We start from the raw sequence: 25,498 nt of genomic DNA, 5'->3' as shown, positions 1-25,498 counted from the left end.
TTGAAAATGGTTATTCATTTTTGATTTACATTTACTCTGTGTGGAGTATGAAGGGAACCATTGAAGCCAGAGAAGGTTCCCATTGTTTTCATTCTGGTGGGATGTAGAATGGCATTATGCTGTTTTATATGCCATTAGAGTGAACACTTAGTCTTTTTAAATATATATCTTTTATAAAGGATTTTACGTTTTTGTAATATATAGTGATGAGCGCACTAATAACCGGCAAAATAGCGCAAAAGATGGAAAACATATTAAATTGTGAGATAAAAAGAAATAAAATTATTAGAGGTGTTAAAATTAGCGATAGTAAGATATACATTGACATTATATTGATTACTTCCCACCTTTAGACGTATCACAGGAGTATGTCAACTAAAACTGTCACTGTGACAGTGGCATTTCTCAAACTCGTCCGATACGTCTAAAGGTGGGAAATAATCAATATAATGTCAATTTTTAAGTTACTATCGCTAAATTTAACACCTCTACTAGGTTCATCCCTTTTTATCTCACAACTTAATATGTTTTCCATCTTTTGCGTTATTTTGCCGGTTACTAGTGCGCTCATCACTGTATAATATACAGCCAACTACAGGAAAACTTTTTCCTCGTGGATGTTATTTTTTGTTAAAAATAAAAAAAAACATGTTTTTGAATGGTTTTTCGCAAATAACTCAAAATGTAAGTATTTTATCGAAAAAAATATTCTTAGCAAAAATATAGCTTATAAAAAGTGCAAAAAATGGTGTATGCATGAAGTATGTAGGCCCAGTAGAAGCAGAGTTGTACGTGTAGCTAAGAAAAAGTAGGTCCTTATTCGTCAAATTCTAAATTGAGTATTTCCACGTGAAATAACCAAAAAGACGGAGCACTTTTCGGGGAAAACTCATTACAACTTTTTTAAAATGTAAAAAAAAGTTTATTTTTGTTTTTTTTAACTTCTAACATTAAAAGTAAGAGAGTTCCGCTCAAAATATTGTTGGTCCCTTTAATTTTTTAGTAAAAGAATCGCGAAAATCACCCTTTAATTAGCATCCCAAATAAAATTAATCGTTACCGCTGCACAAGTTACTTTGCTGATGTATTTTTTATACGATCTGTAAGTTTCATCGGTTCAAAGTGCATATTTTTGAAAAGGCTGTAGTTAAAGAGGCTTGAATGAGTCACTAATCATGAGTGTATGCAAATTTTGAACAGCCATAGCATAACCAATTTTTGTCCAACAGGAAAACAAAAAATACAGAATATTCAGAAAAGCAAAACGTACATTTTATTACTCTGAGATTTTTTCGACGAGTACTCAAATCTAAGTACGCAAGCTTAAATAACGGGAAAACGATGCAATGTATAAAATATACCTGCTAAGCATTTGTCAAAATACACTTCGGAATACCTATCAAATGAGCTTCAGAACAAGTTAATAGCGTCAAAATTAAGCAAGTTATGATGAAAATAAGAGAACTCTTTGGAATGTTTTAGGAAGCATTTCCACAAAAATTAAAATTTTTAATAATCCTTACAAGAACTTTTAAAATTATTGTAATTTTCATATTCATTTCATAATAACTGCAAAAATACTCAATATTCGTAAAAATTATATATAAATAAATTTTAGTTTTTTCTGTGTCAAATATTCTACCTGTTTTACTATTTCTATAGGGTAAAAAATAACCGAGATAGAAACGTTTAAATCTTAAATTTTGCTGTGAGAACCATGCAACCGGGGCCATTTAACCTTTTATTTTTAAAAAAGTAAGGTACTTAAAAGATTAAGTTTAACATGGTGAAATAGCCCTTGAAATTAACTTTCAAACGGTTTTTAGATTAACCTGAGATCGTAAAAATAAACGGAGTTATTAAAAAAAAAACAATATAATAGTTTTTGGAAACATTTTTTAAAGATAAATTTTGAAAAAATTTTGGAGCATAAATTTTAATGCTATCAACATGCTTGGGGGCTCATTTGATAGATATTTTTAAGTATTTTGACAAAGGTTTAATAAGTTTATGTTATAAAATGCATCATGTTCCCGATATTTTAGCTTGAATACTTAGATTTTTTTACTCGCCAAAAAAAATATACATTCAATTTCCTATAACTCAGAAATTTTTTATTAACTTCAATTTTGGTAATAATAACTTTTTTGTAAAAACTTATAGTTGTTGAGTTATTGATGAAAAATCGGTTAAAAACATGCATTTTTCTCAAGAAAAATTAAAATCTTTGATCCTTAATAACTCAAAAAGTTTTGATTTATTTTAATCACTTTATATAACAAATTTTGCTTAGAATTAGTTCCTCTATCAAATTATGGGGTTATTTTCAATAAAATAATTTTCACCCCTAAGAAGGTGTGGCATTCACCCCCCAGGGTAAAAGCGCAAGTTAGCACCATGTCACCTTTGTTCCTTGAGATATCCTCTAACCACTCACCAATTTTCATACAAATCGATGGAGGTTCAACGAAATCGGAGGTAATAGCTCATATCCACCTTCAGTGACTGCACTAATAAATATCTAAAGTAACTTGTGAAGCGGTAACGATTAATTTTATTTGGGATGCTAATTAGGGGGTGATTTTCACGACTCTTTTTGCCAAAAAATAAAAGGGACCAACAATATTTTGAGCGTAACTCACTTACTTTTAATGTTAGAAGTTTTTTTAAACAAAAATAAAAAAAAATATGAAAAAAACATGTTTAAGAAACGATTTTTAAAATATTATTAAAAAATAAAAAAAATAAAAAAAATTCAAACTCGAAGGATTATTCGAAAAAAACTGTTTAAAGACGGATTAAATATACAAAAATCTCACACGTTCGTTAAAAAATTGAAAAAATCTAACACATTCGTCAAAGAAAAGCGTGGGGAGCGTCTTCATCGAATAAACGGTTTTCGTCCCACACTTTTCTTTAACGAATGTGTTAGATTTTTTCAATTTTTTAACGAATGTGTGAGATTTTTTTTTAATGTGACATAACAGTCTTTTTCGAATAATCCTTAGAGATTGATTTTTTTTATTTTTTCTGGTTAGTTGATTTTTTTATAATATTTTTAATTCTAGTCACTCGTAACTAAAGAAAATGGTTTCTTAAAAATGTTTTTTTCATATTTTTTTTTTATTTTTAGTCTTACACCTTTCAAACATTACAATATATCGTCGTGTTTATTAAAATATATTTTTTATAAAACTTATGATGTTCAAACAAAGTAGTCGAAATCGGCAAAAAAATTGAAACTGTATTGTTTATTTATGAAGCATAACGTAAACAATTAACGTAAAAAGTGAAATTATGTATAGTTCATATCATTAGCTACAATCTGTAAAAATTTTAAGTTTCTTCATTGTAAAAAACATGAGAATTTAAGCATTTTCCATTAAAATCGTTTTTTTTTATTTAAACAATTAATAAACATAAAAAATTATTGACTATTCGTGTATTGTTCCCGCTACTGCATATGTCTGCGAATTTTCATTCATTTGCATTGAAGAAAAGGCAGTCAAATTAACGACTAAAGATTTGACCCAAATGATTGACACAACTCTGCTTCTACTTGGTGTACAGACATCATACATACACCATTTTTTTCACTTTTTTATAAGCTATATTTTGCTAAGAATATTTTTTTCGATAAAATACTTACTTTTTGGGTTATTTGCGAAAAACTGTGTCCAAAAACATGCTTTCTTTTTGTTAAAAATGAAAATATTCACTCGAAAAGTATTGACTTAGTGAAAAAGCTCTACAGAACAAAAGTTGCTTAGAATTAGTCATTTTGTCCAATTCAGGGCTTATTTTGAATGCATATTTTTTCACTCCCGGGGGTATTTCTCAATTTTTGTAAAATGGAGGGGATGCAGAAGTGTAAACTTTTTCTTATATAATAATAGATACTCTCAACAACGCATCCTCAAATTTTCATTCTTCCTTTATTTTTTTTTTGTTTTTCGTAAAATTTTGTGTTTTTTTATCAGGCTATTAGGTTTTTTCGACCCTGTACAAAAATCGGCAAACCCTATTTTCCGCTTTCACAATGTGTAACAAAACCTCCTAAACGAGGAGGCTTCTACAATTGCAAGTAACCTGGTTAAAAAGTTATTCATTCAATTGGTGTTGTCTTTAAATTCATTCAAATCAGGGGCGTAATTTCAAATAGGCACTTTTGTTCCTGATGGTCTACCAATCAATTGTGAAATTTAAATAAATTTCTAACCAGCCCCGCACTTGTTTGATATTGGGTTATGAAGATTGTCTACTGTCTATGTGACCTTGAGTTCAGCTGCAAACCTTAGGGAAAACTTGGAAGGTGAAGAATATATCAGCCAAATGAAGTAAAGAATGAGCAACAGCCAGGATATTGCCCAATAACATATCCAGACAGTCAGTGATAGGATGAAAGCTCAGAATAATTCTTAATTAAGTACAGACTCCCGTAAGTTCGGCTTCGGTTAGTTCAGTCTCCACTTAGTCCGGCCGGCTCTCTGAGCATTAGTCACACACTTTGCACATCACAAATCATTAGAAAAGAAAATTCAGAAAAAAATTACTGACTTTTTGAAGTGTTTAAGAAGCCAAACCACCAATGTGCAATAATATTTTTAAATTTTATTAGGCCTAGAGTTCTGTAAGTATTGTTTTATAGTATTTTTGTAACAGTCTATCTTTTCATATATGTTAATTATATGTCAGAATATGCCTCTGTGTTGTCTTCTACTTAATGTACAAGTGTTTTGTTTTTGCTAGATCCATACAAACAATAAATGGGCATTTTTTAGATAAGCATCGGTTAGTTCAGCCACTTTTAAGTTCGGCCTAGAGTCCAGTCCCAAGGTGGCCGAACTTATGGGAGTCTACTGTAAGTGCCAAACCAAAACCAACTAAGTAGGTGAGAACTTCGATGAAATGAAAGAAATTTTTGATGAAAGATGAAGCATTTTCGGCGATAGGTTGAGAAGTTTTGGCCAGGTATTTTGCCAATGGTTGTGTAGGTTGTATGCACTGATATGTGGGACGTAGAGGAATATCGGGTTTGTTAATTTTAGGTAGGCTATATACATTTGAGGTGTTCTAGAAGACTTTTCACGAAGAATTAAAGTTTGTTTTATGTCAACAGGAAGAGAGGTTTTTTCTAGATAGGTTGTAGGATTATTAGAAATTGGTTTGTTGCCTGGAGTTTTAATGAGATTTGAGAGTTGATTAATGTAAGAAGTGTTTAGGATGACAGTGGCTTTTCCTTTGTCTGTTCCAAAATAGAATTTATGAAAATTCCACATCTGTTCTCAATTCAGATTCAATTTTAGCTCTAGGCCAACACAGAATTATCTGAGAAGCCATAGACATTAAAAAACAGTCAAATTGTTTAAATAAACGAGATGGCAGCACCCGGTTGCCTTCGATATGAAGACCTCTCTTAAATAAACAGATATTGTCCGCTCCATATACTAATCCAAATCATCCCACCATACATAATCTTCGGGCCAACCCCCACCCAAGCTTCATCAAGTGAACCACTTCATCATCAACGGTATAAATGCACAGTCCGCCATCAGCAGTAGCAGTAGTTCAGTGAATAGTAAACAGTGTAATGTCTAGGGGCTCAGGAGGCTGAAATCCTGGAAGCCCCAGAGTGGATGTTGAAAACTTGGCCCTGTGAATATCTACTCGGTTCAACCCGGAACTCTGGTGAGTTTAATTTTATATAATTTTGTTTCATTAAAATTTGTTTAATTTAGGGTCACCTAGGGTCACATATCAGATCACCCAGTCAGTGTTGCTCAACATTTTTAATTTTCCTGATTCTTTTATCATGTATTCCCTATAGATAGATATTCACAAAAATCCATTTGAAAAAATTTTGTAAGCCATATTTTTTATTTGGCAGCCATTTTTAAAATGGCGGCTCTGCGAATTTAATGAAAAAACGGGGTTTGCGGAAAATTTAATTGCCAAGTCATTTTTAAAGATATTAGCATAATCTAAACACCAGTGTGTTTAGCATGAAATTCTCTTCAAAAATATGTTATTTAAATTTCTCTATCATTAAAGAAAGTTAATAAAACTTTCTCCAAAACTTCGGAAAGAATTTAGCAAAATCATTCATTTTTAAGACCATTAATTCTTAGGAAGGAGAAGTATCTATCTAATAATAATTTATTTCTGTGTTAAATACTCAAAATACTACCAGCAGCATAAGTTTTAGTCTTGAGAATCAACTCCTTTTTTCCCTACAACTTTGCAAAAATGGCCGAAAGCACGTTGATGCCAATTTTCAAAGGTCGATATCTGAAAAGGGACTGAATGATAGTAATATAGTAATATTTTGTATTTTGATGACGATGTCTGAAGTGGAAATAAATTGTGGCTTATTTCCCAAGTAAAATAGTAAATTGGATAAGATGTCACAAAGAAATAGTTTCAGAACAATATGAAAAAGGTTAAATTGTGTAACTTCCTTTGTATTTCATTTGAATCACAATTATTAAATTGTTGCAAACTCATTTTTTTTTCATGATTTCTGTACAACTTGTAGTTAACATTCCACAATAATAATAATAGGATTTATTTAGCTTTTTTTAGCTATTACATTACAAATATAAACATTTACATATATTTAAATAACTATAACTTAAAAACGAAAAATCAACTAATTCTTAAAATACAATTTTTTTTAACCTACTTTAAGAAGACTTTAACATTTGGTGAATCTTTTATGCTATAGTATTTTTACTACAAAAGCGATATTACGTAGGTCAAAATTTTTGACGTAAGAGAACTGTCAAAACATTAGAATGTTACTTTTCATATTGCCATGTTTATTATTACAAACATGGCAATAATGAAAAGTCACATTCTAATGTTTTGACAGTTCTCTTACGTCAAAAATTTTGACCTACGTAATATCGCTTTTGTAGTAAAAATACTATAGATGGTAGACTGTTATATATTCTTAGTCCTTCAACAAAAAGAGTTTTTTCCATGGCACTTGTACTGAAGCTTTCAATATGATAATGATCAAATCTTAAATTATACTGACCTAACAAAAGTGATCTTTTAATGACAAGAATTATTTTATTATTTTTTATTTTTATTATTATTTTATTTTATTTTATTTTATTATTATTATTATTTTATTTTATTATTTTTATTATTATTATTTTTCTTCATAAAGAGAAATTAATTGCAAAATTTCATCATTGGTCCAATATTGCACAATCATTACCTATTTAGCAAGTTAATATTTACTTTCTCCACTAGACATTAAACTGAAACTAGTCTCAGCTCTTCTGGCATAGAGAGAAGACAGAATATTAAATCATTGAGTACAGAAATAAGCATGTTCACTTGTGACAAGCACTGTCTTGGCAACAAGTCACAATTTATCTCTGAGTGTCCTCTAATGCCTGGTTGCACCAATAGATCTTAAGCTAAGATGTGCCTTAAGCTCAGCTTACGAAACATAGTGTTGCACCATTGAGTATTAGATCAATTTTCAGCTTGCCACATGGATTGCATCTTAAACTTCATTTCAGTTAAGACGTACTTAGATAAGAATCGAAATTTTGGTGCAACATAAGTGAGAATTATAACGGCCCTATCTATAAGCTGAGCTGGGATAAGCTAGGGCTTAAGATTTGTTGGTGAAAACAGGCATTAGAGTCTCGAGACTATTTTGTCTCAAATGGATACTTATGCCTGGTTGCTCCAACAAATTTTAAGCTCCAGTTTAGCACAGCTCAGCTTATAGGGCTGCTTTAAGTCTAACTTACTTTGCACCATAATTTTCGATTCTTATCGATCCGATTCATGTGACAATCCATTGCGAAAACATGAAAATTGATCTAAGACTCAATGTCATGGGTATGTTTCGTAAGCTGAGCTTAAAGCATGTCTTAAGCTTAAGATCCGTTGGTACAACCAAGCATTGGCTTTAGAAGATAAATTTAAGTCAGCTGTTATTCAATTAATTTTTTGTATGTAGATATGCAATGCAATGTGATTAATGTTTTTATAGGTGATTAATTTTTATAGGTAAATTAATTTTAAATAAATCCTTAAAAATATACCTAAAACGTGTTACACCACGCAAATAAACCTTATGGATTCATACAGATGGAGTTGATACAGATAAAAAACAACCAGCATATAAGACACGAAACAACTCTATATCAAAAAAATAAATTAGTACTGTCATAGCTATTATATTATAATCAAATTGTTTGTATAATTTTGTTGTTTGATTTGTTGTCATTTGTGTTTTTTATAAATTAATATATAACTAAGTGTGATTGGTTGTAATTGTTGTCATATACATTCATATAAAATACAGCACAATTCTACATCAAAAAAATATATTATTACTGTCATAGCTATTAATATTAATCCGATTGTTCGTATAATTTTGTTCTTTGATTCATTATCTTTGTGTGTGCTTTTTTTTGTAAATTTATATACCTAAGTACAATTTGATAATAATTATTGTCATATACATAAAAGTTTGTAGAACGTATAACATGGATCAATTTATTCGGGATGTTGATTTCGAACCCTATAATACACACGAAATAAATAATATATTGCACTTAAATGATTTTGTTAAACCAGAAACTAATGAATCCAACTTAAAAATTATTCACCAAAACATCAGAAGTCTAACAAAAAATATAGTCTAACAAAAAATCTTGCACCAATTAAGTGTGGATTTTGATCTTATTGTACTAACAGAGACATTTAAAGTTTGTGATGTTAAATATTACGATGATGAGAATTATACTTTTTTGCATACAGATTATAATTTTAATAAAAATGATGGAGTAGCAGTGTTTATAAAAAAGAACATAGTATATTCTTATAAAAAGGTAATGATCGGATATTGTCAGGTGATACAAATATTTATTACGCTAAAAAATCATAAGCGATGCTTAGTCACTTGTATTTATCGGTCTCCTTCTACCAATGTGGAAGAATTTCTTCAGTATTTGAAACAATACCTAGATCAAGCAAAATCTGAACAGATCGACTACCATATATTGCTTGGAGATATTAATATTAATATTAAAGATAACTCTGATGAGAACGTCTTTACATATCTGAACTTAATGTATGACTACATTTTTGAATCCATGATTAATAAATATACTAGAATACAAAGGTAATTCCAGAACTTGTTTGGATCATATATTTTTAAAAGTATTAAAACAGAGTAGTCACGAATCTAAAGCAGCCGTTGTAGAAACTTGTATAACCGATCATAAAGCGACTGTTATGTGCATACCGCTTGATCTAAAACATAATTATAATAAAATCATTAAAGAATATCAAGTAATAAACTATAAAAAACTGAATATTGATCTAGAAAACTATCACTGGAAAGAGTACAATGATTTGAAAGACGTAAACACTAAATGTAACTTACTCTGCAAAATTCTTAATGAACTAATAGAAAGGAACAGTTATGTTAAAAAATGCAAAAAACATGAATTAAAGCGCCAATCTTGGATAACTGCCGGACTGGTGAAATCCACAAATATAAAAAATTCGCTCTATCACAAATACATCAAAGATCCAGAAAATATAACTTAAAAAAACAATTATCTTAATTACAGAACATATCTCAATAAATTAATAAAAAGCGCCAAAATTAGAGATTACTTCCGAAATCAGATCTTTAAAAATAAAAATGTATCTAAGAATTTATGGAAAATTATAAAAAATTTAAAAAGTACAAAAGAAGAAGGAAATATTCCCGAAATACTCACAGAAAATGGAATTATCACCAAAGATAATACTACAATCTCCAATTGTTTTGTTCGTTATTTCACAGAAATTGGTGAAACATATGCTAGAAAAATAATACCACCTCAATCATATACGCCTATATGTAAATCTTCAAACCATTCCTTATATTTGACACCGGTCTCAGAAAGTGAAATAGAAAACATTATAAAAAACCTAAAGAAAAAGAAATCTCCGGGAATTGACAAAATAACCGCTGAAACAGTAATAAATATAAATAGAATAATTAAAAAACCATTAGTTGAATTAATAAATCTAATATTTCAAACTGGAGTGTGCCCGGACAAGTTTAAGCAAACTGTTATAACTCCTATTCTTAAGAAGGGTGATAAACGTAATCCTTCAAACTATAGACCAATTTCACTAATAACAACTTAAAACTCAAGTCACTTAAAACTCGACTAACAACTTTTTTCAATAAGCATAACATTATATCTACTTCACAATTAGGTTTTCGAGAAGGTATTTCTACAAGTGACGCAATTACAGAACTTGTTAATGACATATATGATAGAGTTGACAAAAATAAACCCACAGCTTGTGTATTTCTGGATTTAGCGAAAGCGTTTGATACGGTAAGCCATCCACAACTGCTGGAAGCATTGGAAGCATGCGGAGTGCGCGGAATTACACATAAGTTAATTCAAAGTTATTTAAATAAAAGACAACACATAGTGAAGGTAAATAACACTTATAGTAATCAACTCATCCTAAAATCTGGTGTACCTCAAGGTACAGTTTTAGGTCCATTACTATTCAACGTTCATGTCAATGACTTATACAACATAAACACCGAAGGAAAAATAATCAGTTTTGCTGATGATACTGCTATTTTGTATAGTGCAAGACACTTGGAAAGATTTAAAAAATAAAATTGAAGTAGATATGTTTAAAATAATTCAATGGTTCAGTTATAAAGGGTTGACAATTAACTTCGAAAAAACGTTTGTTATTCCATTTTGTAGTAATAAAGTATCACTTCCATATTTTAATCATATAAGCATCAATAACATGGAACGTAGCATAACGATTAAAATATCCAATACTATAAAATACCTGGGTATAATTATCGACTCACATCTAAGGTGGGATAAGCATATGAACGAACTAATAAAATGTTTGAGAGCTATAGTTCCTAAATTTAAATATATAAAATCAATAATCGATGTAAAGTACTTAAAAATACTATATCACTCACTTGTTGAGTCCAGAATTAGATACGGAATACTTGGCTGGGGTGGTGTATTAAAAACATACTTAAAAAAAAGTTGACATACTACAAAAGAGAATACTAAAAATAATATTACATAAAAAACACACATACTCAAGTCATCTTCTATTTGTTGAAGCAAAAGTAATGGATACAAGAAAACTATATATATGTATTCAATATTACTATATATCTATAACAAAAAACATATACTTCATAAACTATGCCACCCCTATGAAACCCGTAATAAAACAACTAAAAATGTTAAAACTGAAAGTAGCAAAAAAAAATTAGGACAAAGATACATCCTTTATCAAGCTCCAAAAATATTTAATTCCTTACCTGAGATGTATAAAATATATATAACTACTCTCAACTCACCAGTGATGGTTAAATCAATATTTAAAAAATATATTCTTAATTTAGATCGCGGCTATGTGCAAAATTTATTGGATTAAACATCTATTATCATTTTGTATGGTTTAATGAATATTATGTTCATTACATGAGTGTCATAACATTGAGGTGGGTATAGTTTTCATCATCAGAATAAAAGAATAAATAAATAAAAAAATAATAATATAAATACGTTGTACAAATTGAAGTATAATTTTAATGTAGATGTAATTAAAATTTATTAATTATTTATATTTTATGTAACAGTACTCAACTATATTTTTTATGTATTACACGATATACACACTATTCCCGTGCTCGACCATTTTTGGTTTTAAGGGATAGTGCCAGATGTTTATTGTTTTATGTGTAAATAACATAATGTAAAATTCTTATACAGATACATGTACATGAAAACTAATAAACATATTATTATTATATTATTATTATTATATTATATTATAGACTTCCTTAATTTTATTGCACAATATTTCGCATTCTATAAAATATATTGTATTTTAATATTGATCACACATAATTTATAAACCTTATATTTAAAAAATATGAAAGAATTCGCGTAAAAGTAGTTACACTAAAATATTTAAAAATAATTATATTATATAATAAAAAATATTATTTTGGGTAAAGTAAAAGTCCATGTTATTTTCATTGCATAAATATTTTTCAATTTTAAATATTAAATAATATTCGTTTACCTTACTTACCGTTTTTAATTTTCTTTGGGAAATATCTGCGCTAAATTAGGACACACATAGGTAATTTCAAGAAAACATGTTTATCGTTTTTTAAAGATAAAATAATATAAATAATGTAACTAAAACCACACACAAAACTAAATTTAAAAATTTAAATAAAAAATATAACTAACAAATAAGAAGAATTTAAAAATATTTTAGGTTATGTTATAATATTCAGCCACTTATAAATTGGTCTCTCATCATTTTTTATACCAGCTCGGCTACCCAAATGAATAATCACCATGTAAACAAGTTTCTCCGATTTTTACACATGTTTTCATTTAATACCAATACAATATTATGCAACTGTATGTCGTGTATATTATGTTTTACGAAATAGAGTAAATAATAAGTATTTATTAAAAAATAATTGATCAGTCAAATGTTAAAATTGAAATGTGAAATTTAAAAATATGAAAGAAGAATGATGTCATTGACATTGTCAAAATCTTTGCCTGTCTTCTGTGTTTTGAATCTGCTGAAAGTGTTTTAAAAAACTGTTTCATTTACTATTTTTAATAAATTATGACGGAAAAAGAAAGTGTTAGCATACCAACAAACGAAGATATTGTAAGTGAAATTACTAACGATTTACAAACGGAATTAAATGTAACTGAACCTAATTCAGAAGAAATACTTAATAGTCATCATAATGAAGGTATTCCAAAAGATTTCGATAAGGAAGAATCTGATACAGACACTACTACTAAAGACCCAGACGATTATATAGACGAAGAACAGCTAAAGGTATTAGAAAATGATTTATCTGATGAGGAAAAAGCAGAAAGACACCAAACAGCATTAGAATTAAAAAATAAAGGAAATGAACAATTTAAATCAGGTTTGCATGTAGAATCCGTATGTAGTTATACTGAGGCATTAAGAATGTGCTCTTTAAAATTTGAAAATGATAGATCCATCTTTTATGCAAATAGAGCTGCTTCGAAAATAGCACTTAATCGAAAAGAAAGTGCTATCGAAGATTGTACCAAAGCCATAGAGTTGAATGATTCATATATTAGAGCGTACTTAAGAAGAGCCAAACTTTATGAAGAAACAGAAAAATTAGATGAAAGTCTAGCGGATTATAAAAAAGTGTTAGAACTAGATAAGAATAATAAAGATGCTTTACAAGCCCAATATAGGTTACCACCATTAATAGCAGAACGAAATGAAAAGCTTAAAACTGAAATGTTAGGTAAGTAGCAATACTCCTTGCTTTTAATATACTATACTTTTTTAACATCTTGGCTGAATTATGAGGCAAATTATGCCCTTATTACACTACCAGTTGCCTGTATCAACTCTGTCAAAGGTTCACTACTGGACATATATGCCTACTAATTTTTGCCAAAGTAACCACTAAGTTTTGCCACTAAGACATCTTATAGGTTAAAGATGACTCAAAATTATGTTTCATCTGTATGCATTCATTAAAATTTGATACTAACTACTGATTTGTTTTTACCTTTTTTTCATAAAGAATCTGGCCCACCGATAATCACAGACCGTTTTAAAAATTATTAATCTATCTTAGAATTTCTAATTTTGTTTTTAATTTGGTTAATAGGTACACTACAATTTATTTTACACTAACAGATAACAATTTTTAATTAAATAAAAACTGGAAACTAAGTAGGTGAATTTATCTTATAATAATTGTGTTCTGGAAATTACAAGGTGGTCGGAATATTTTGCATAACAATGTACAGCCGGTTCCTAAAAAAACTGATACGACTCTTAGTAAGATTTGATCATGTTGAGCAGTGTATTTGATTGACCTGACATTATATTTATTATGACAGACAAATAATAAAATAAACAAACAACAAACAACTGATTCATGAAAAAACTAATAAGTATTTTAGAAAAATTTAAACGCAGGATGAAAGATTACGTTATTACCGGGGGCGGAAAGCCCCTTAGAATAAACAAGCAGTTTCTATTGAATGAAATATTTGAAATTAAATATCACACTTTTTTTATTTTCAGCCCTGTAACTTATTAAAATAAATATTATAGAAGTTTTCAGGGACTTTCAGCCCTCGGTAATAATGTAGTCTTTCATTCTGAGTTTAAATTTTTCAAAAATATTTATTAGTTTTCTCAGGATTCGAAAAAAAAAATGAATACAATTAAAATACATTGAGAATTTTGACATGCGTCACAATTTTGCATTAACTCAATTGTAAAATTCTAAACTGTTGAATTCCAGCTTCCCTAATTATTTGGCATCAAAAGACATTAGAAACTACATTGAAATCTGTATTGAAAACAACTGTTAAAATTGGTCTACGTAATTAAACATATTCCAAAATTTTGTAAAAATGTAATAAATTTCAGTTTTCAGCCCAAACTTAGGCCACACACAATGCAATAATGTTCACATTTTTGAACTGTCAATATTTTTATTTTATCATCTATTGTTTAAAAACAATACAGTTGATAAGATACCCTCAGTTGCGGAGAAAGTATTAATAATAAAGATTAATAATAAAGTCTAATAACCGTGGAACAGAATAAGCTATCTGACAAATTTTAAGATTTGGCAGTGACATTGACAGTATGTAAATATTAAGTATTTATCCTTCAAAATACACTGCTCAATTTTCTACAAAATACGCGTCAAGAGTCGTATCAGTTTTTTTTGGAACCAGGTGTACATTCTATGTACAGAATATATACTACCTACATTTTATTTTTTTATTTAATTTTGCATTCGCTTAAACATTAAAAAATACTATGTTTAATACAAACATTAAATTAACAAAATGTGTGATTTGGCATTGGTTAGTTCACGTCATTACGTCGAGTATAATAAAAATGAATACTGAGGAACACTGCAATAGTTTTTTTAAGTCGAAATCATTGTTAATTACAACATAAACTGACCGCAAATATGTACACAAATTAATGACAAAGATAATGTTTTCCTAGAGTTGATGCTTTTTAAATTCACCACCAGGCCCCACTTTGTGGTTCCTCGCCAATAGGTACGAGGTTATTCTAGGCTACTTATAATTTTAAAGGAGTTAGGTTTAACACAGCATGTGATGCTGAAGATCCAGTCTATTTCTGTACTTATTTTTTAATACTTATTTTTTAATCACGAAAATCCTGCTTCACATAAATTAGTAGTTGAAAATGGTAGCAGAGCATTTTTAGCTTCATTGCTCATAATGGGCTTCAGAGATAAATCTGTCCCAAAATTGTATGAGACTCATTCTGGTAAATCTTCTTTCTGTCTAAAAAATCGCAGCTACCCATCCCGACACTGGCCATGACCATATAGGCTGAGGTTAAGAAACACTGTTCTGGACTGTTAATAGACACTTGCAAAAGTTTTATACAGGATGAGTGATTAGTAGGGTAAAGCTCAATAACTCCGCTATAGTAATAGATAACAATAAAAGTTAATAACAAAAATTTTAGCCACCTTTGAGCTTCACATTACAAAATTAGTTAGAATGTTACAGGGTGTTCGATAACACAGTGGCATACCAAACTTATGTTTTTTTAATTGGAACACCTATTTTATTTTAAATTCGAAATCCTGTTAACTTCTCCATCACAAAAATATAAAGGTTTATTATGTTATACAGGGTATTTACAAAGTTATAACCAATTTTATGCGAAAATCGTAACAAGTTCAACTCCCTGTATAAATAAAAATAAGCAAAACAACAATGGTTTATTAATGCCATATTTTTTAGTGTATTGTCAAAATTTTCAAGAATGGTCGATATTGCTAATTTTCTTTATGTCAAATACAGGGTGAGTCAAAACTCAAGTACATTATTTTCTAAGTAATTTTAAATGGAACACCCTGTATTTTATATTACTATTGAAAAGTACAATTACCATACTTTAATTTTTAGATAACATTCCCTATGTCTAAATTTATTAGTTTTCGAGATATTTTCATTTTTCAATGGACCAGTAGCGTGGCCACCCAAATCACCAGAATTTAATAAACTGAATTTTGAACACCTTATGTAATTAAATATTAAAAATGTTTTATTAAAAGTAGCTTCTAATTTTTTCAAACATATTTTTTTGCAAAATGTATTACTGATAAATTATGTTTCATTCTTTATTTGTTACATTGTTACATTTACATACAAAAGTACTGTTTAATTGTGTTCACAAAATATTGTATTTTGTGTTTGTGTGTTTTTTTGTAAAATTTATTACTAATTTTCTTTGTTTATTTGTTGCATTTACATAAAAAGATAGTTTTTAATTGTTTCAAAAATGTTGCATGTAGTGGTTGTGTTTTGTTTGTAAAATGTATTACTAATAAATTATTTTTATTTCTTTATTTGCTACAGTGTTACATTGATTACAGGATTGATAATCGGTAATCTTCAATTGTCAATTCAGTCATGGCTTACTTAAAATTTAGATAAATTTAAACACCTAAAATAATTTGCTCTGAAAAATGAAAATATCTCGAAAACTAATAAATTTGGACATAGGGAATGTTATATAAAAATTAAAATACGTTTATGTTACTTTTCAATAATGATATAAAATACAGGGTGTTCCATTTAATATTGCTGAGAAAATAATGTACTTGCGTTTTGACTCACCCTGTATTTGATATAAAGAAAATTAGCAAGATCAATAATTCTTAAAAATTTTGACAATAAATAAAAAAATATGGCATTAATAAACCATTGCTGTTGTGCTTATTTTTATTTATACAGGGAATTGAACTTGTTACGATTTTCATACAAAATTGGTTATAACTTTGTAAATACCCTGTATAACATTAAAAACCTTTATATTTTTGTGATGGAGAAGTTAACAGGATTTCGAATATAAAATAAAATATAGGGTGTTCCATTTAAAAAAAAACATAAGTTTGGTATGCCACTGTGTTATCGAACACCCTGTAACATTCTAACTAATTTTGTAATGTGAAGCTCAAAGGTGGCTAAAATTTTTGTTAACTTTTATTGCTATCTATTACTATAGATTATGGAGCTATTGAGCTTTACCCTACTAATCAATCACCCTGTATAGGATTTATATAGGCACCTTGTTTTATATAGGATTGAGCCACAGTAGTTGGTGTAATGAAAATCTAATTAACTATTGTTTGACGTTTTGATTTTCACTTCGGAAATGGTTCTCAAAATGAAAAAAAAAATAAGTTTAAAAGTTCTGGGAAAATTTCATAATCTGATTTTTTTAGGTCATGTGTACCTACTTTTTTACTCTTTGACTCGATAAAATAATAACATAATATGGCAATACAATCATTATTGATTTTAACATATTTTAGGTCTGGATCCCGCGTATGAAAAAAAAGTTGATTAATAGCAAGCTGAAAATTTGTTAATAGCTTAAGGTGTCTAGTCGGATAAACTTTGGTATATGGGAACACTGGAACAGGGGCAGTTTTAATTGTGGAACAAGTTAAAAATTTGGAATGGTCAGACCACGAAAACGGCACATTTATTTTGTCTGACAGAACAGACTTAAACTCTCCGAATAGAGATTAAACTCTCATGCAAAAATCAGACTGCTATTTATCACCTGTCATAATTCCTGTCATTTGACATATATCTTCCACTCATTAAAACGCTCATTTGGTGCTAAATAGCAGTCTGATTTTTGCATGAGAGTTTAATCTCTGTTCGGAGAGTTTAAGTCTGTTCTGTCGGACAAAATACATGTGCCGTTTTCGTGGTTTGACCGTTCCAAATTTTTAACCTGTTCCACAATTAAAACTTCCCCTGTTCCAGTGTTCCCATATATCAAAGTTTGTCCGACTAGACACCCTTAAGCTATTAACAAATTTTCAGCTTGCTATTAATCAACTTTTTTTTCATACGCGGGATCCAGACCTATTAATTTTACCTTAATCTTTGTTGCCTTTGATACTTGTAAATTATTTATAATATTAAATATTTCCTTTGCGAACTCTATTCTTCTTAATGTGTCCTCCATGCCTGCTATGCTGTCAACTGTGATTCCTAGATAGTAAAATTTATTAATATCTTCCATGTGTTTCCATGGTTGTTGTTGTTTTTACAGATTATGTTTTATGGAAAAAAATCTTTATCATGTATAATCAGGTGATAAATAGGATAAAAGTTGTATACTGTGACATTTGTTCTGACTTCTGACACAGTATGATTCTTTGACCATGTTTCGAGCCAGTACTACATGTGGGTCCTTGAATTTCAGGAAATCGTGGGGGTACTGGGAAAATACACTAACTCACAAAAGTAAAGTTTTTGGAAAAACGCATTTAAACATTATTATACCTTATGGCTTCCCTCTTAAAAATCGGGTACACTGGCTGTTCAAGTTTTGGTACCTGGATATGATTTTGAAGAATGTTAACCACAGGTGGTGTGCACATACATGTACATAAAAATATTTGGAAAAACATTATTTTATTCATGAAAACTTGGAAAAAGATGCGAGTTAGTTGATTTTCTTTGTCATGGAATGTACCAATTTAAACACGGTGGATGACGAATTTGGACATATACGGTTTTTCCTGTTAACATATCGATGTTTGTGGATTTAATGGTATTAAAATGTCAAAATTAAGAAAAAATGGAGTCAGTGGATTTTCCCAGTACACCCACGATATTGTAGTCTACATTTCTGGATATACAAACTGTTTAATGTTTGACTAGATATATCCCAATGAAGGAAGCGCTATAATCGGCAACATTGCTTATCAGAATGAGTTGCATTGTCACTGTAGAATCGACGAATTACTGAATGAATTGGCATGGATAAGGTGCATTAGGTGGGCAGCGGAGACGCAGTGTTTCTTTTTCCTATTTTTAGTGTTTGTTAAACTCTAAAAATAGTTTGATTTACCGATTGAGTAGTAAAATAAATGTGAAATTTAAATTTGATGCATACACTGATAAAACCTTACAGCCTTGATGATTTCCAATCTCCGATAGGAGTGGCACAAGAAGAAGATAAAACCTTACCATTTTTTTCAATGGTAGTAGTAGAGGATCCGATATAAGGTTGATCAGAACTGAGCTGTTTAATGGATAAAAATTATTGGATATGTAATTTATTATGTTATGGTAGGGGAGCAAAGTATGCTAAATGTGCAGTCACTCGAGTGCTTTGGGGACCTATTGGGTTGTGAAGAGTAGGTCCTAAAGTCCTAAAACCAAAAAAAGTTAAGTAAAGTTTTCCATTTTAGTGGGCACTTGTTCATTTTTAATTTAATTTTCCATTTCCGACAATCGTTTTTTAGATCCATATTTTTATATCCATAATTCGAAAAAATGTCTCGAATAAAAGTTACTTATTTTTATGTAAGGAATCAAAATCTGCAATAAAAAATGGGGGCTCCCATTTAAGATTTTAAAGTAACCCCCCACCCCACCTCCGTGGGGGGTCGTGTTTGGTGCCATTCGATAGATTTTTCAAAAATATTGAATAAGGGTATTTGTCAGTTTTTCGATATGACGTTCATTTCTCGAAATATCGCGAGATTCGTATTTAAAATATTAAATTTACCCCCACCCCACTCCGTCGGAAATCGTGTTTGGTATCATTCGATAGATTTTTGAAAAATATTGAGTACATATTTTTTAGTTTTTTGATCTGTCATTCATTTCGCGAAATATTCGCGGGACTCGCCCATTTCCTTACGCCCCGCTCAAATCGTCAGATTTTTGAAATATACACTGTTTTGCATGTACTTAACTTACCTTATCTTAATCTGACGATTTCGAGTTTTTTTTTCCAAGGATAGATTTTTTTCTCCCCCCCCCTCCTCCCTTAACGAACTCCCCTGCATTAAGAGCAAATATATGGTAGAGGTACATTTTCTGGCTACAAAGTTTCTCCCCATGTAATAATCTGACGCGCTCGAGTAACTGCAAAAATCCCCGTTTGGGCTACCCTACCATTAACATTTAGAGCAACAGTGGCCTCACCCCAAAAACGAAATTTTGAGATAAATGCAATCTTTGCATTTATATTTAAGTACATTGTGCTTATGGGATGGCGTTACAAATTATGTAGCGCCATTTAGCCAAATCTAGAGGTAGGTTGTGTAGACTGTTGTTAATCCGAAGATTTAGAGGAAAGTAACCAAATATGGAATAGTGCCCTAATATGGAATTCGTTGATTTCTCCGAAAATATAAGTTGGAACCGCACTACAAGACCATCCTCTATTTCAGTCGCTCTCTTTGTTATCGTATTCACACCTCTGTGTCAGATGCGCGAACGATACGTGTCTGACAGGCGCGTTTTGTTTTATCGTCTGCAGAAAATTTCAAAGGTAAATATATTCAACGAGTATTATTGGTTATTATGCATGGATACAGACTTGTTATGTTATTGCGTATATCAATAGTACCTTTATTTTGATATTTTATGACCTTCTGTAATTAAAACATTACGACTTGAAAAAATGTTGATACTAGTTTGAACTAATGTACAAATCCAAATATGGACAGTCGTTGGTGCCTAATGGTAGGGGAGCCCAAGCGGGGATTTTTGCAGTTACTCGAGCGCGTCAGATTATCATATGGGAGAAACCTGGTACCCTGCAGATGTACCTCTACCATATATTGGCTCTTAACACAGGGAGGTTCGTTAAGGGGGGCCCGAAAAAAAATGTCTATGGTTAAAAATACTCGAAATTGTCAGATTAAGATAAAGTAAGTTAAGTACATGCAAGAGAGTATATATTTCAAACATCTGACGATTTGAGCGGGACGTAAGGAAATGGGTGAGTCAAAAAGTTTCACAAATGAAAAGCGACTATTTCGCGAAATGAACGTCAGATCGAAAAACTAAAAAATACGTCTTCAATATTTTTCAAAAATCTATCGAATGGTACTAAACATGACCCCCACGGTGAGGGGTGGGGGGTAAATTTAAAATTTTAAATACAAACCCCGCGATATTTAGCAAAATGAACACCAGATCGAAAATCTGCAAAATACACTTTCAAAATGTTTTTGAAAAATCTATCGAATGGTACCAAACACGACCCGCCACAGGGGAGGGGTGGGGGGTTACTTTAAAATCTTAAATGGGACCCCCAAATTTTGATTGCAGATTTGGATTCTTTGCGTAAAAATAAGCAACTTTTATTCGAGACATTTTTTCGAATTATGGATAGATGGCGCTATAATCGGAAAAAACTATTGTTGGAAATGGAAAGTTAAATTAAAAAATGACAAGCGCCCGCTAAAATGGAAAATTTTACTTAACTTTTTTTGATTTTAGGACCTAATAATCACAACCCAATTGGTCCCCATAACGCTGGAGTGACTGCAAAGTTAGCATATGTACTTTACTCCCCTACTATAATTATGGAATAGTGGATTAAGTATAAGTGGGCTCATTATGATTGTGCTGGTCCAGAGTTTCATACATGGATCTGTGATGTCTGCAAGTGAATTTAAGCTACTTCTTTCATTTTTCACAATTTTCTTATTTAAATTTATTTGATCTCCGATGTTTATGTCTATTTTTGTTATTGATATGTTGGTTTATGCCTATATTTCATATATATGGGTACCTATTCCATATTTGGTTACTCATTTGGGATTTTGTTTTTTTGTTCGATTTTTTTTTGTTAATTAAGATATTTAATAGAAGGCTTTTAATTACTACATAAAAATGTATGACTGATGTGTCATAACATTAAATTGTTTTCATTTCTATAAAGGTATTATTTTATATCCCCAAACCAAAATGGTATTCCATAATTGGCGACTTTCCTCTAATTACTGCTTTTATTGATATAATAATCTAAAAATGCTTAATTTGTCGTTTAGGCCACTGTTGCTCTGAGCGCCTCATTTATAAAAACAAGTTATGTTTTCGTGTTGTTATCTGTGTTGTAAACAAGATGTTATCATTTTCGAGTTATAAACAATTTAAAACTGAAAAAAGAACCAAAGATGACGATTTTCAAAGCTCAAAAACTCAAGTAGAAAATATTATTTTTATAATCCTGAAGTACCTAAATTCAAGTTCAAACCTTCTTCTATCAGGTCCCGATATTGCCATGTTTTATTCTAAAATATATATTTTTAATTGTTAATGAGGAAGGTTTCTCATGGGAAAACGGGCATTAACAATTAAAAAACAATGATTTAAAATGAAAAAAGTCCAAAATACTTATCAAGAACTGATAGAATAAGGTTTGAACTTGAATTTAGGTACTTCGTAATTTCACAAATAATATTTTTTACTTATGTTTTTGAGCCTTGAAAATCGTCATCTTTCGTTTTGTTTTCAGTTTTAAATTGTTTATAAAGTAACGTTTACACGTATCCAGTAACTGGCGCCAGTCTCACTGGAATGCGAGTGCTTGACTAAGACAGCGCTGGATAGGTTCGTTTACACGTATCCCGTAACTGGCGCCAATCTCACTGGCACTCTTATTAAAAATCCTAATACTGCCACTGAAACTACAGGTACGACAGCGCCAGCGACTGGAACGCTGTGTTTACACGTGTCTACAACCACTGGCACGGGGTTAAAGGGGACGCGGACGAGGGCCACTGGCATGAAAAATAGACCAGCTTTCTATTCGAGACAGCGCTGGCAGACAGCGCTGGACTGGAACAAAAAAGCGTTTACATGATGCCACTACCATGCCAGCACTGTCGTTTCAGTGCGACTGGCGCCAGTTACTGGATACATGTAAACCTGCCTTAACTCGAAAACGTTAAACTTAGAAAATCTAAAATAATATCTACCCGGGCCAAGTAATTTTTTTTAATTAAAAAAAATTCATTTTTTATTTACAAATTAATTATAGTTAATTTTAATTAGCAATTATCTAAATATAGATATTAATTATACCAAATTACATATCCAATAATTTTCATCCATTAAACAGTTCAGTGCCGATCGACCTTATATCGTATCTTAATAGAACATAAGGGGTTGTGGAAAAAATGTATTATTTTATATTCTGTTTATTATTAGATCAAAAGCAACTTATTGTTTTTAATAATTTGCATAGTTATTTTAGTCGAACTTTATTATTGTATTCTGACCAAGGATTATTAATATTTTTTAGGAAAACTGAAAGATTTGGGTAATATGATCTTGAAGCCATTTGGACTATCCACTGAAAACTTCCAGTTAAATCAAGATCCAAATTCCGGAGGTTATTCTGTAAATTTTTCACAAAATAAATGACAAAATATGATGTTATTCCTTACATTATAGTTAGTTAAATATTTTTAAGTTTATTTTATTTTATTCTGTTGTTGATTTGTTATTATTTTTCATTTTTATAAAGTACGCATTTTATGGAGTACATTCAACAGAATAAGAACTATATAAGAAAAAAGTAATAGTGCAAATTATACAGAAGCAGAATACCAGACTTATAAGTATCAGTATTTAACATTAACTTCTCAAGAATTTTGCTTTTTGATCATCTACAATATTTGCAATGATTTTCCCAAAAATGGTTTTACGAAAAATTACATAAGTGCATCAAAATTACAGAGAATTTACACTATACAACTAAAAAGTAACGCTATCACTATATTTTTATTTCGGAAAATTCCTAAATTTAAGCCTGTATGAAGTAAATATCTGGGATTTCCCGATTAGTATGATTTTACTGGACTGAAATGCATTTTGTATGACATAAATCACAGCATCGTCTTAGGAGACTCCAGGATATCGAACTGAAGCCTAAATTTAATCCACTCGATAAATAACCATACGAACATATCATTTAATTAATAAAATTTATGAGACAGAAGAAGGAATAACAATAAAAATTAAGATGTGTAAAAATGCATGAACTATTGTGGCTTTGGACTACAGCACTCCATTTAGTCTTTTTATTCAAGCAATTAAATATGCAATTATATATGCTAAAATTAGTTTCGTAGGTTTGGTATTCTGTGATGTAACCAACAATTCTTATTAAATTAAAACAAATAGTTTATCAAAACTGCAATAAACCTTCATTTATGTATTTTGTTTTTGATTGTTTTATGTACGACGACGATCCGATAAGTACTTAGCCCTGCCGCCTGATGGCGCCACTATGGTAGGCGTTTACTATCGTATACGACATTCTCCCATAGGGCTTTTCATCGACTGTCATTTGTTTCGAGCTTCTGTCATGTGTCACATAATATTAATATATCTACGCCATACGTCTTTGGTTTGTATCATTGGTATATATCAATAACGTATGACGTAGATATATTAATATTATGTGACACATGACAGAAGCTCGAAACAAATGACTGTGTATAGGATATAGGAACTGAATAGGACTCACAGGCATAGGCGTAACCAGGGGGTGGTTTTGGGGGTTATAACCCCCCTTTTGGATGTACTTTGAGCTCTATATGCTTAACACCATTATTATTCCATACCCCCAGAGACCTTCAAGTAGATGTAACCCCCCCTAGGATCATCCTGGTTACAGCTCTGCTCATAGGGCGTGGATTTTAGAAAAATGGAAAAAGAGCAACATTGATAGGTGATTCAATTCTTACTTTTGGGAAGAAAATCACGGAGCGAAATCAAAGAGCGGTTGGATGCTGTGTACAGTGACTGTCCTTCACTGGCGACCGTGAAAAATTGGTTCAACAGGTGTCAACGTGATCACACGTCGGTTTTTGATAAGCCACACCTTGGTGCACTGAAGACGGCTATCACTAAGGATAAAATGGCAAAAATACATGAGATCGTATTGGCAGACCGCCGATGAATGGTACACGAGTTGGCTCAAAAGTAGGCATCTCAATAGATTGCGTGGGTCATATCCTGCATGCAATTTTGGACATGATCATTCAGTGGCGAGTCTAGAAACAATTTTGCATTTTTTTATCGTAAAGTATCAAGGGCAAAAATACTATTTTAATAGATCGGACTCAAAAAAATGTCCTTATAGTCTAAGAGCTAGTGAACCCTCCGACTAACGGTCGTCCTGTAAGGCTAGAAATTTGTCTAGTGATAATTCATAGCACACCAAGGCTAAAAACCATGACCTGGCAGACATCAGCCGTGCACGTGTATCTACCAGGTGAATCGAAAAGTGCATAGTTTAGGGGTAAAATAAACTTTCTCCTGTAAGGTTTAAATTTACGTATGTGTTTGAGTAAGTCATTTAGAAGAAATGTGTACAATGACAGGCGATTCTGAAGAGCATTAGACCTTGCCAGGCGAGGGGAAAGATTAGGGGTTTTTCCTAAAATTATTTTTTTTGCATCGAACAAATTTTTTTAGGTTTTTTGAATCATTCCAAACAGAAAAGGTCTTTAGTGATTTTTCTCTTAAGTTAATAGTTTTTGTTATACAGGGTGTTTCATTGGGAAACGGAAATACTTTAA

The 25,498-nt window shown here is 30.6% G+C and overlaps 3 protein-coding genes across 7 annotated transcripts in view; 1 reads left to right on the top strand and 2 right to left on the bottom strand.

Moving 5' to 3' along the window:
• LOC126882068 (uncharacterized) overlaps positions 1–12,385 on the bottom strand; it is a 61,226-nt gene extending 48,841 nt beyond the window's left edge. Inside the window, exon 1 of one of the 2 annotated variants that reach the window (XM_050646891.1) lies at positions 12,121–12,385. The gene's annotated coding sequence lies outside the window, so the exon portion shown is untranslated. The remainder of the gene's footprint in view (positions 1–12,120) is intronic. The other variant, XM_050646890.1, reaches the window with a different exon arrangement.
• LOC126882069 (uncharacterized) overlaps positions 1–25,498 on the bottom strand; it is a 550,590-nt gene that overhangs the window by 288,888 nt on the left and 236,204 nt on the right. The window lies entirely within an intron of this gene.
• On the top strand, positions 12,499–24,129 carry LOC126882073 (tetratricopeptide repeat protein 1). The gene is made up of 2 exons (XM_050646903.1): positions 12,499–13,360; positions 23,212–24,129. The coding sequence occupies exons 1-2, from the start codon at positions 12,688–12,690 to the stop codon at positions 23,331–23,333; spliced, it is 795 nt and encodes a 264-aa protein (XP_050502860.1). The 5' UTR covers positions 12,499–12,687; the 3' UTR covers positions 23,334–24,129.

The sequence above is a fragment of the Diabrotica virgifera genome, chromosome 3 (assembly GCF_917563875.1).
Source record: "Diabrotica virgifera virgifera chromosome 3, PGI_DIABVI_V3a".
Taxonomy (NCBI): domain Eukaryota; kingdom Metazoa; phylum Arthropoda; class Insecta; order Coleoptera; family Chrysomelidae; genus Diabrotica; species Diabrotica virgifera.
The sequence above is the reverse complement of the archived record's forward strand: the minus strand, read 5'-3'. Positions and strand labels throughout refer to the sequence as shown.

Excerpts from the sequence above, each read along its gene's own strand:
- LOC126882073 (XM_050646903.1), top strand. The coding sequence starts at position 12,688 with ATGACGGAAAAAGAAAGTGTTAGCATACCAACAAACGAAGATATTGTA. Across the intron at positions 13,361-23,211 it reads GCTTAAAACTGAAATGTTAG|GAAAACTGAAAGATTTGGGT; the intron begins GTAAGTAGCAAT and ends AATATTTTTTAG.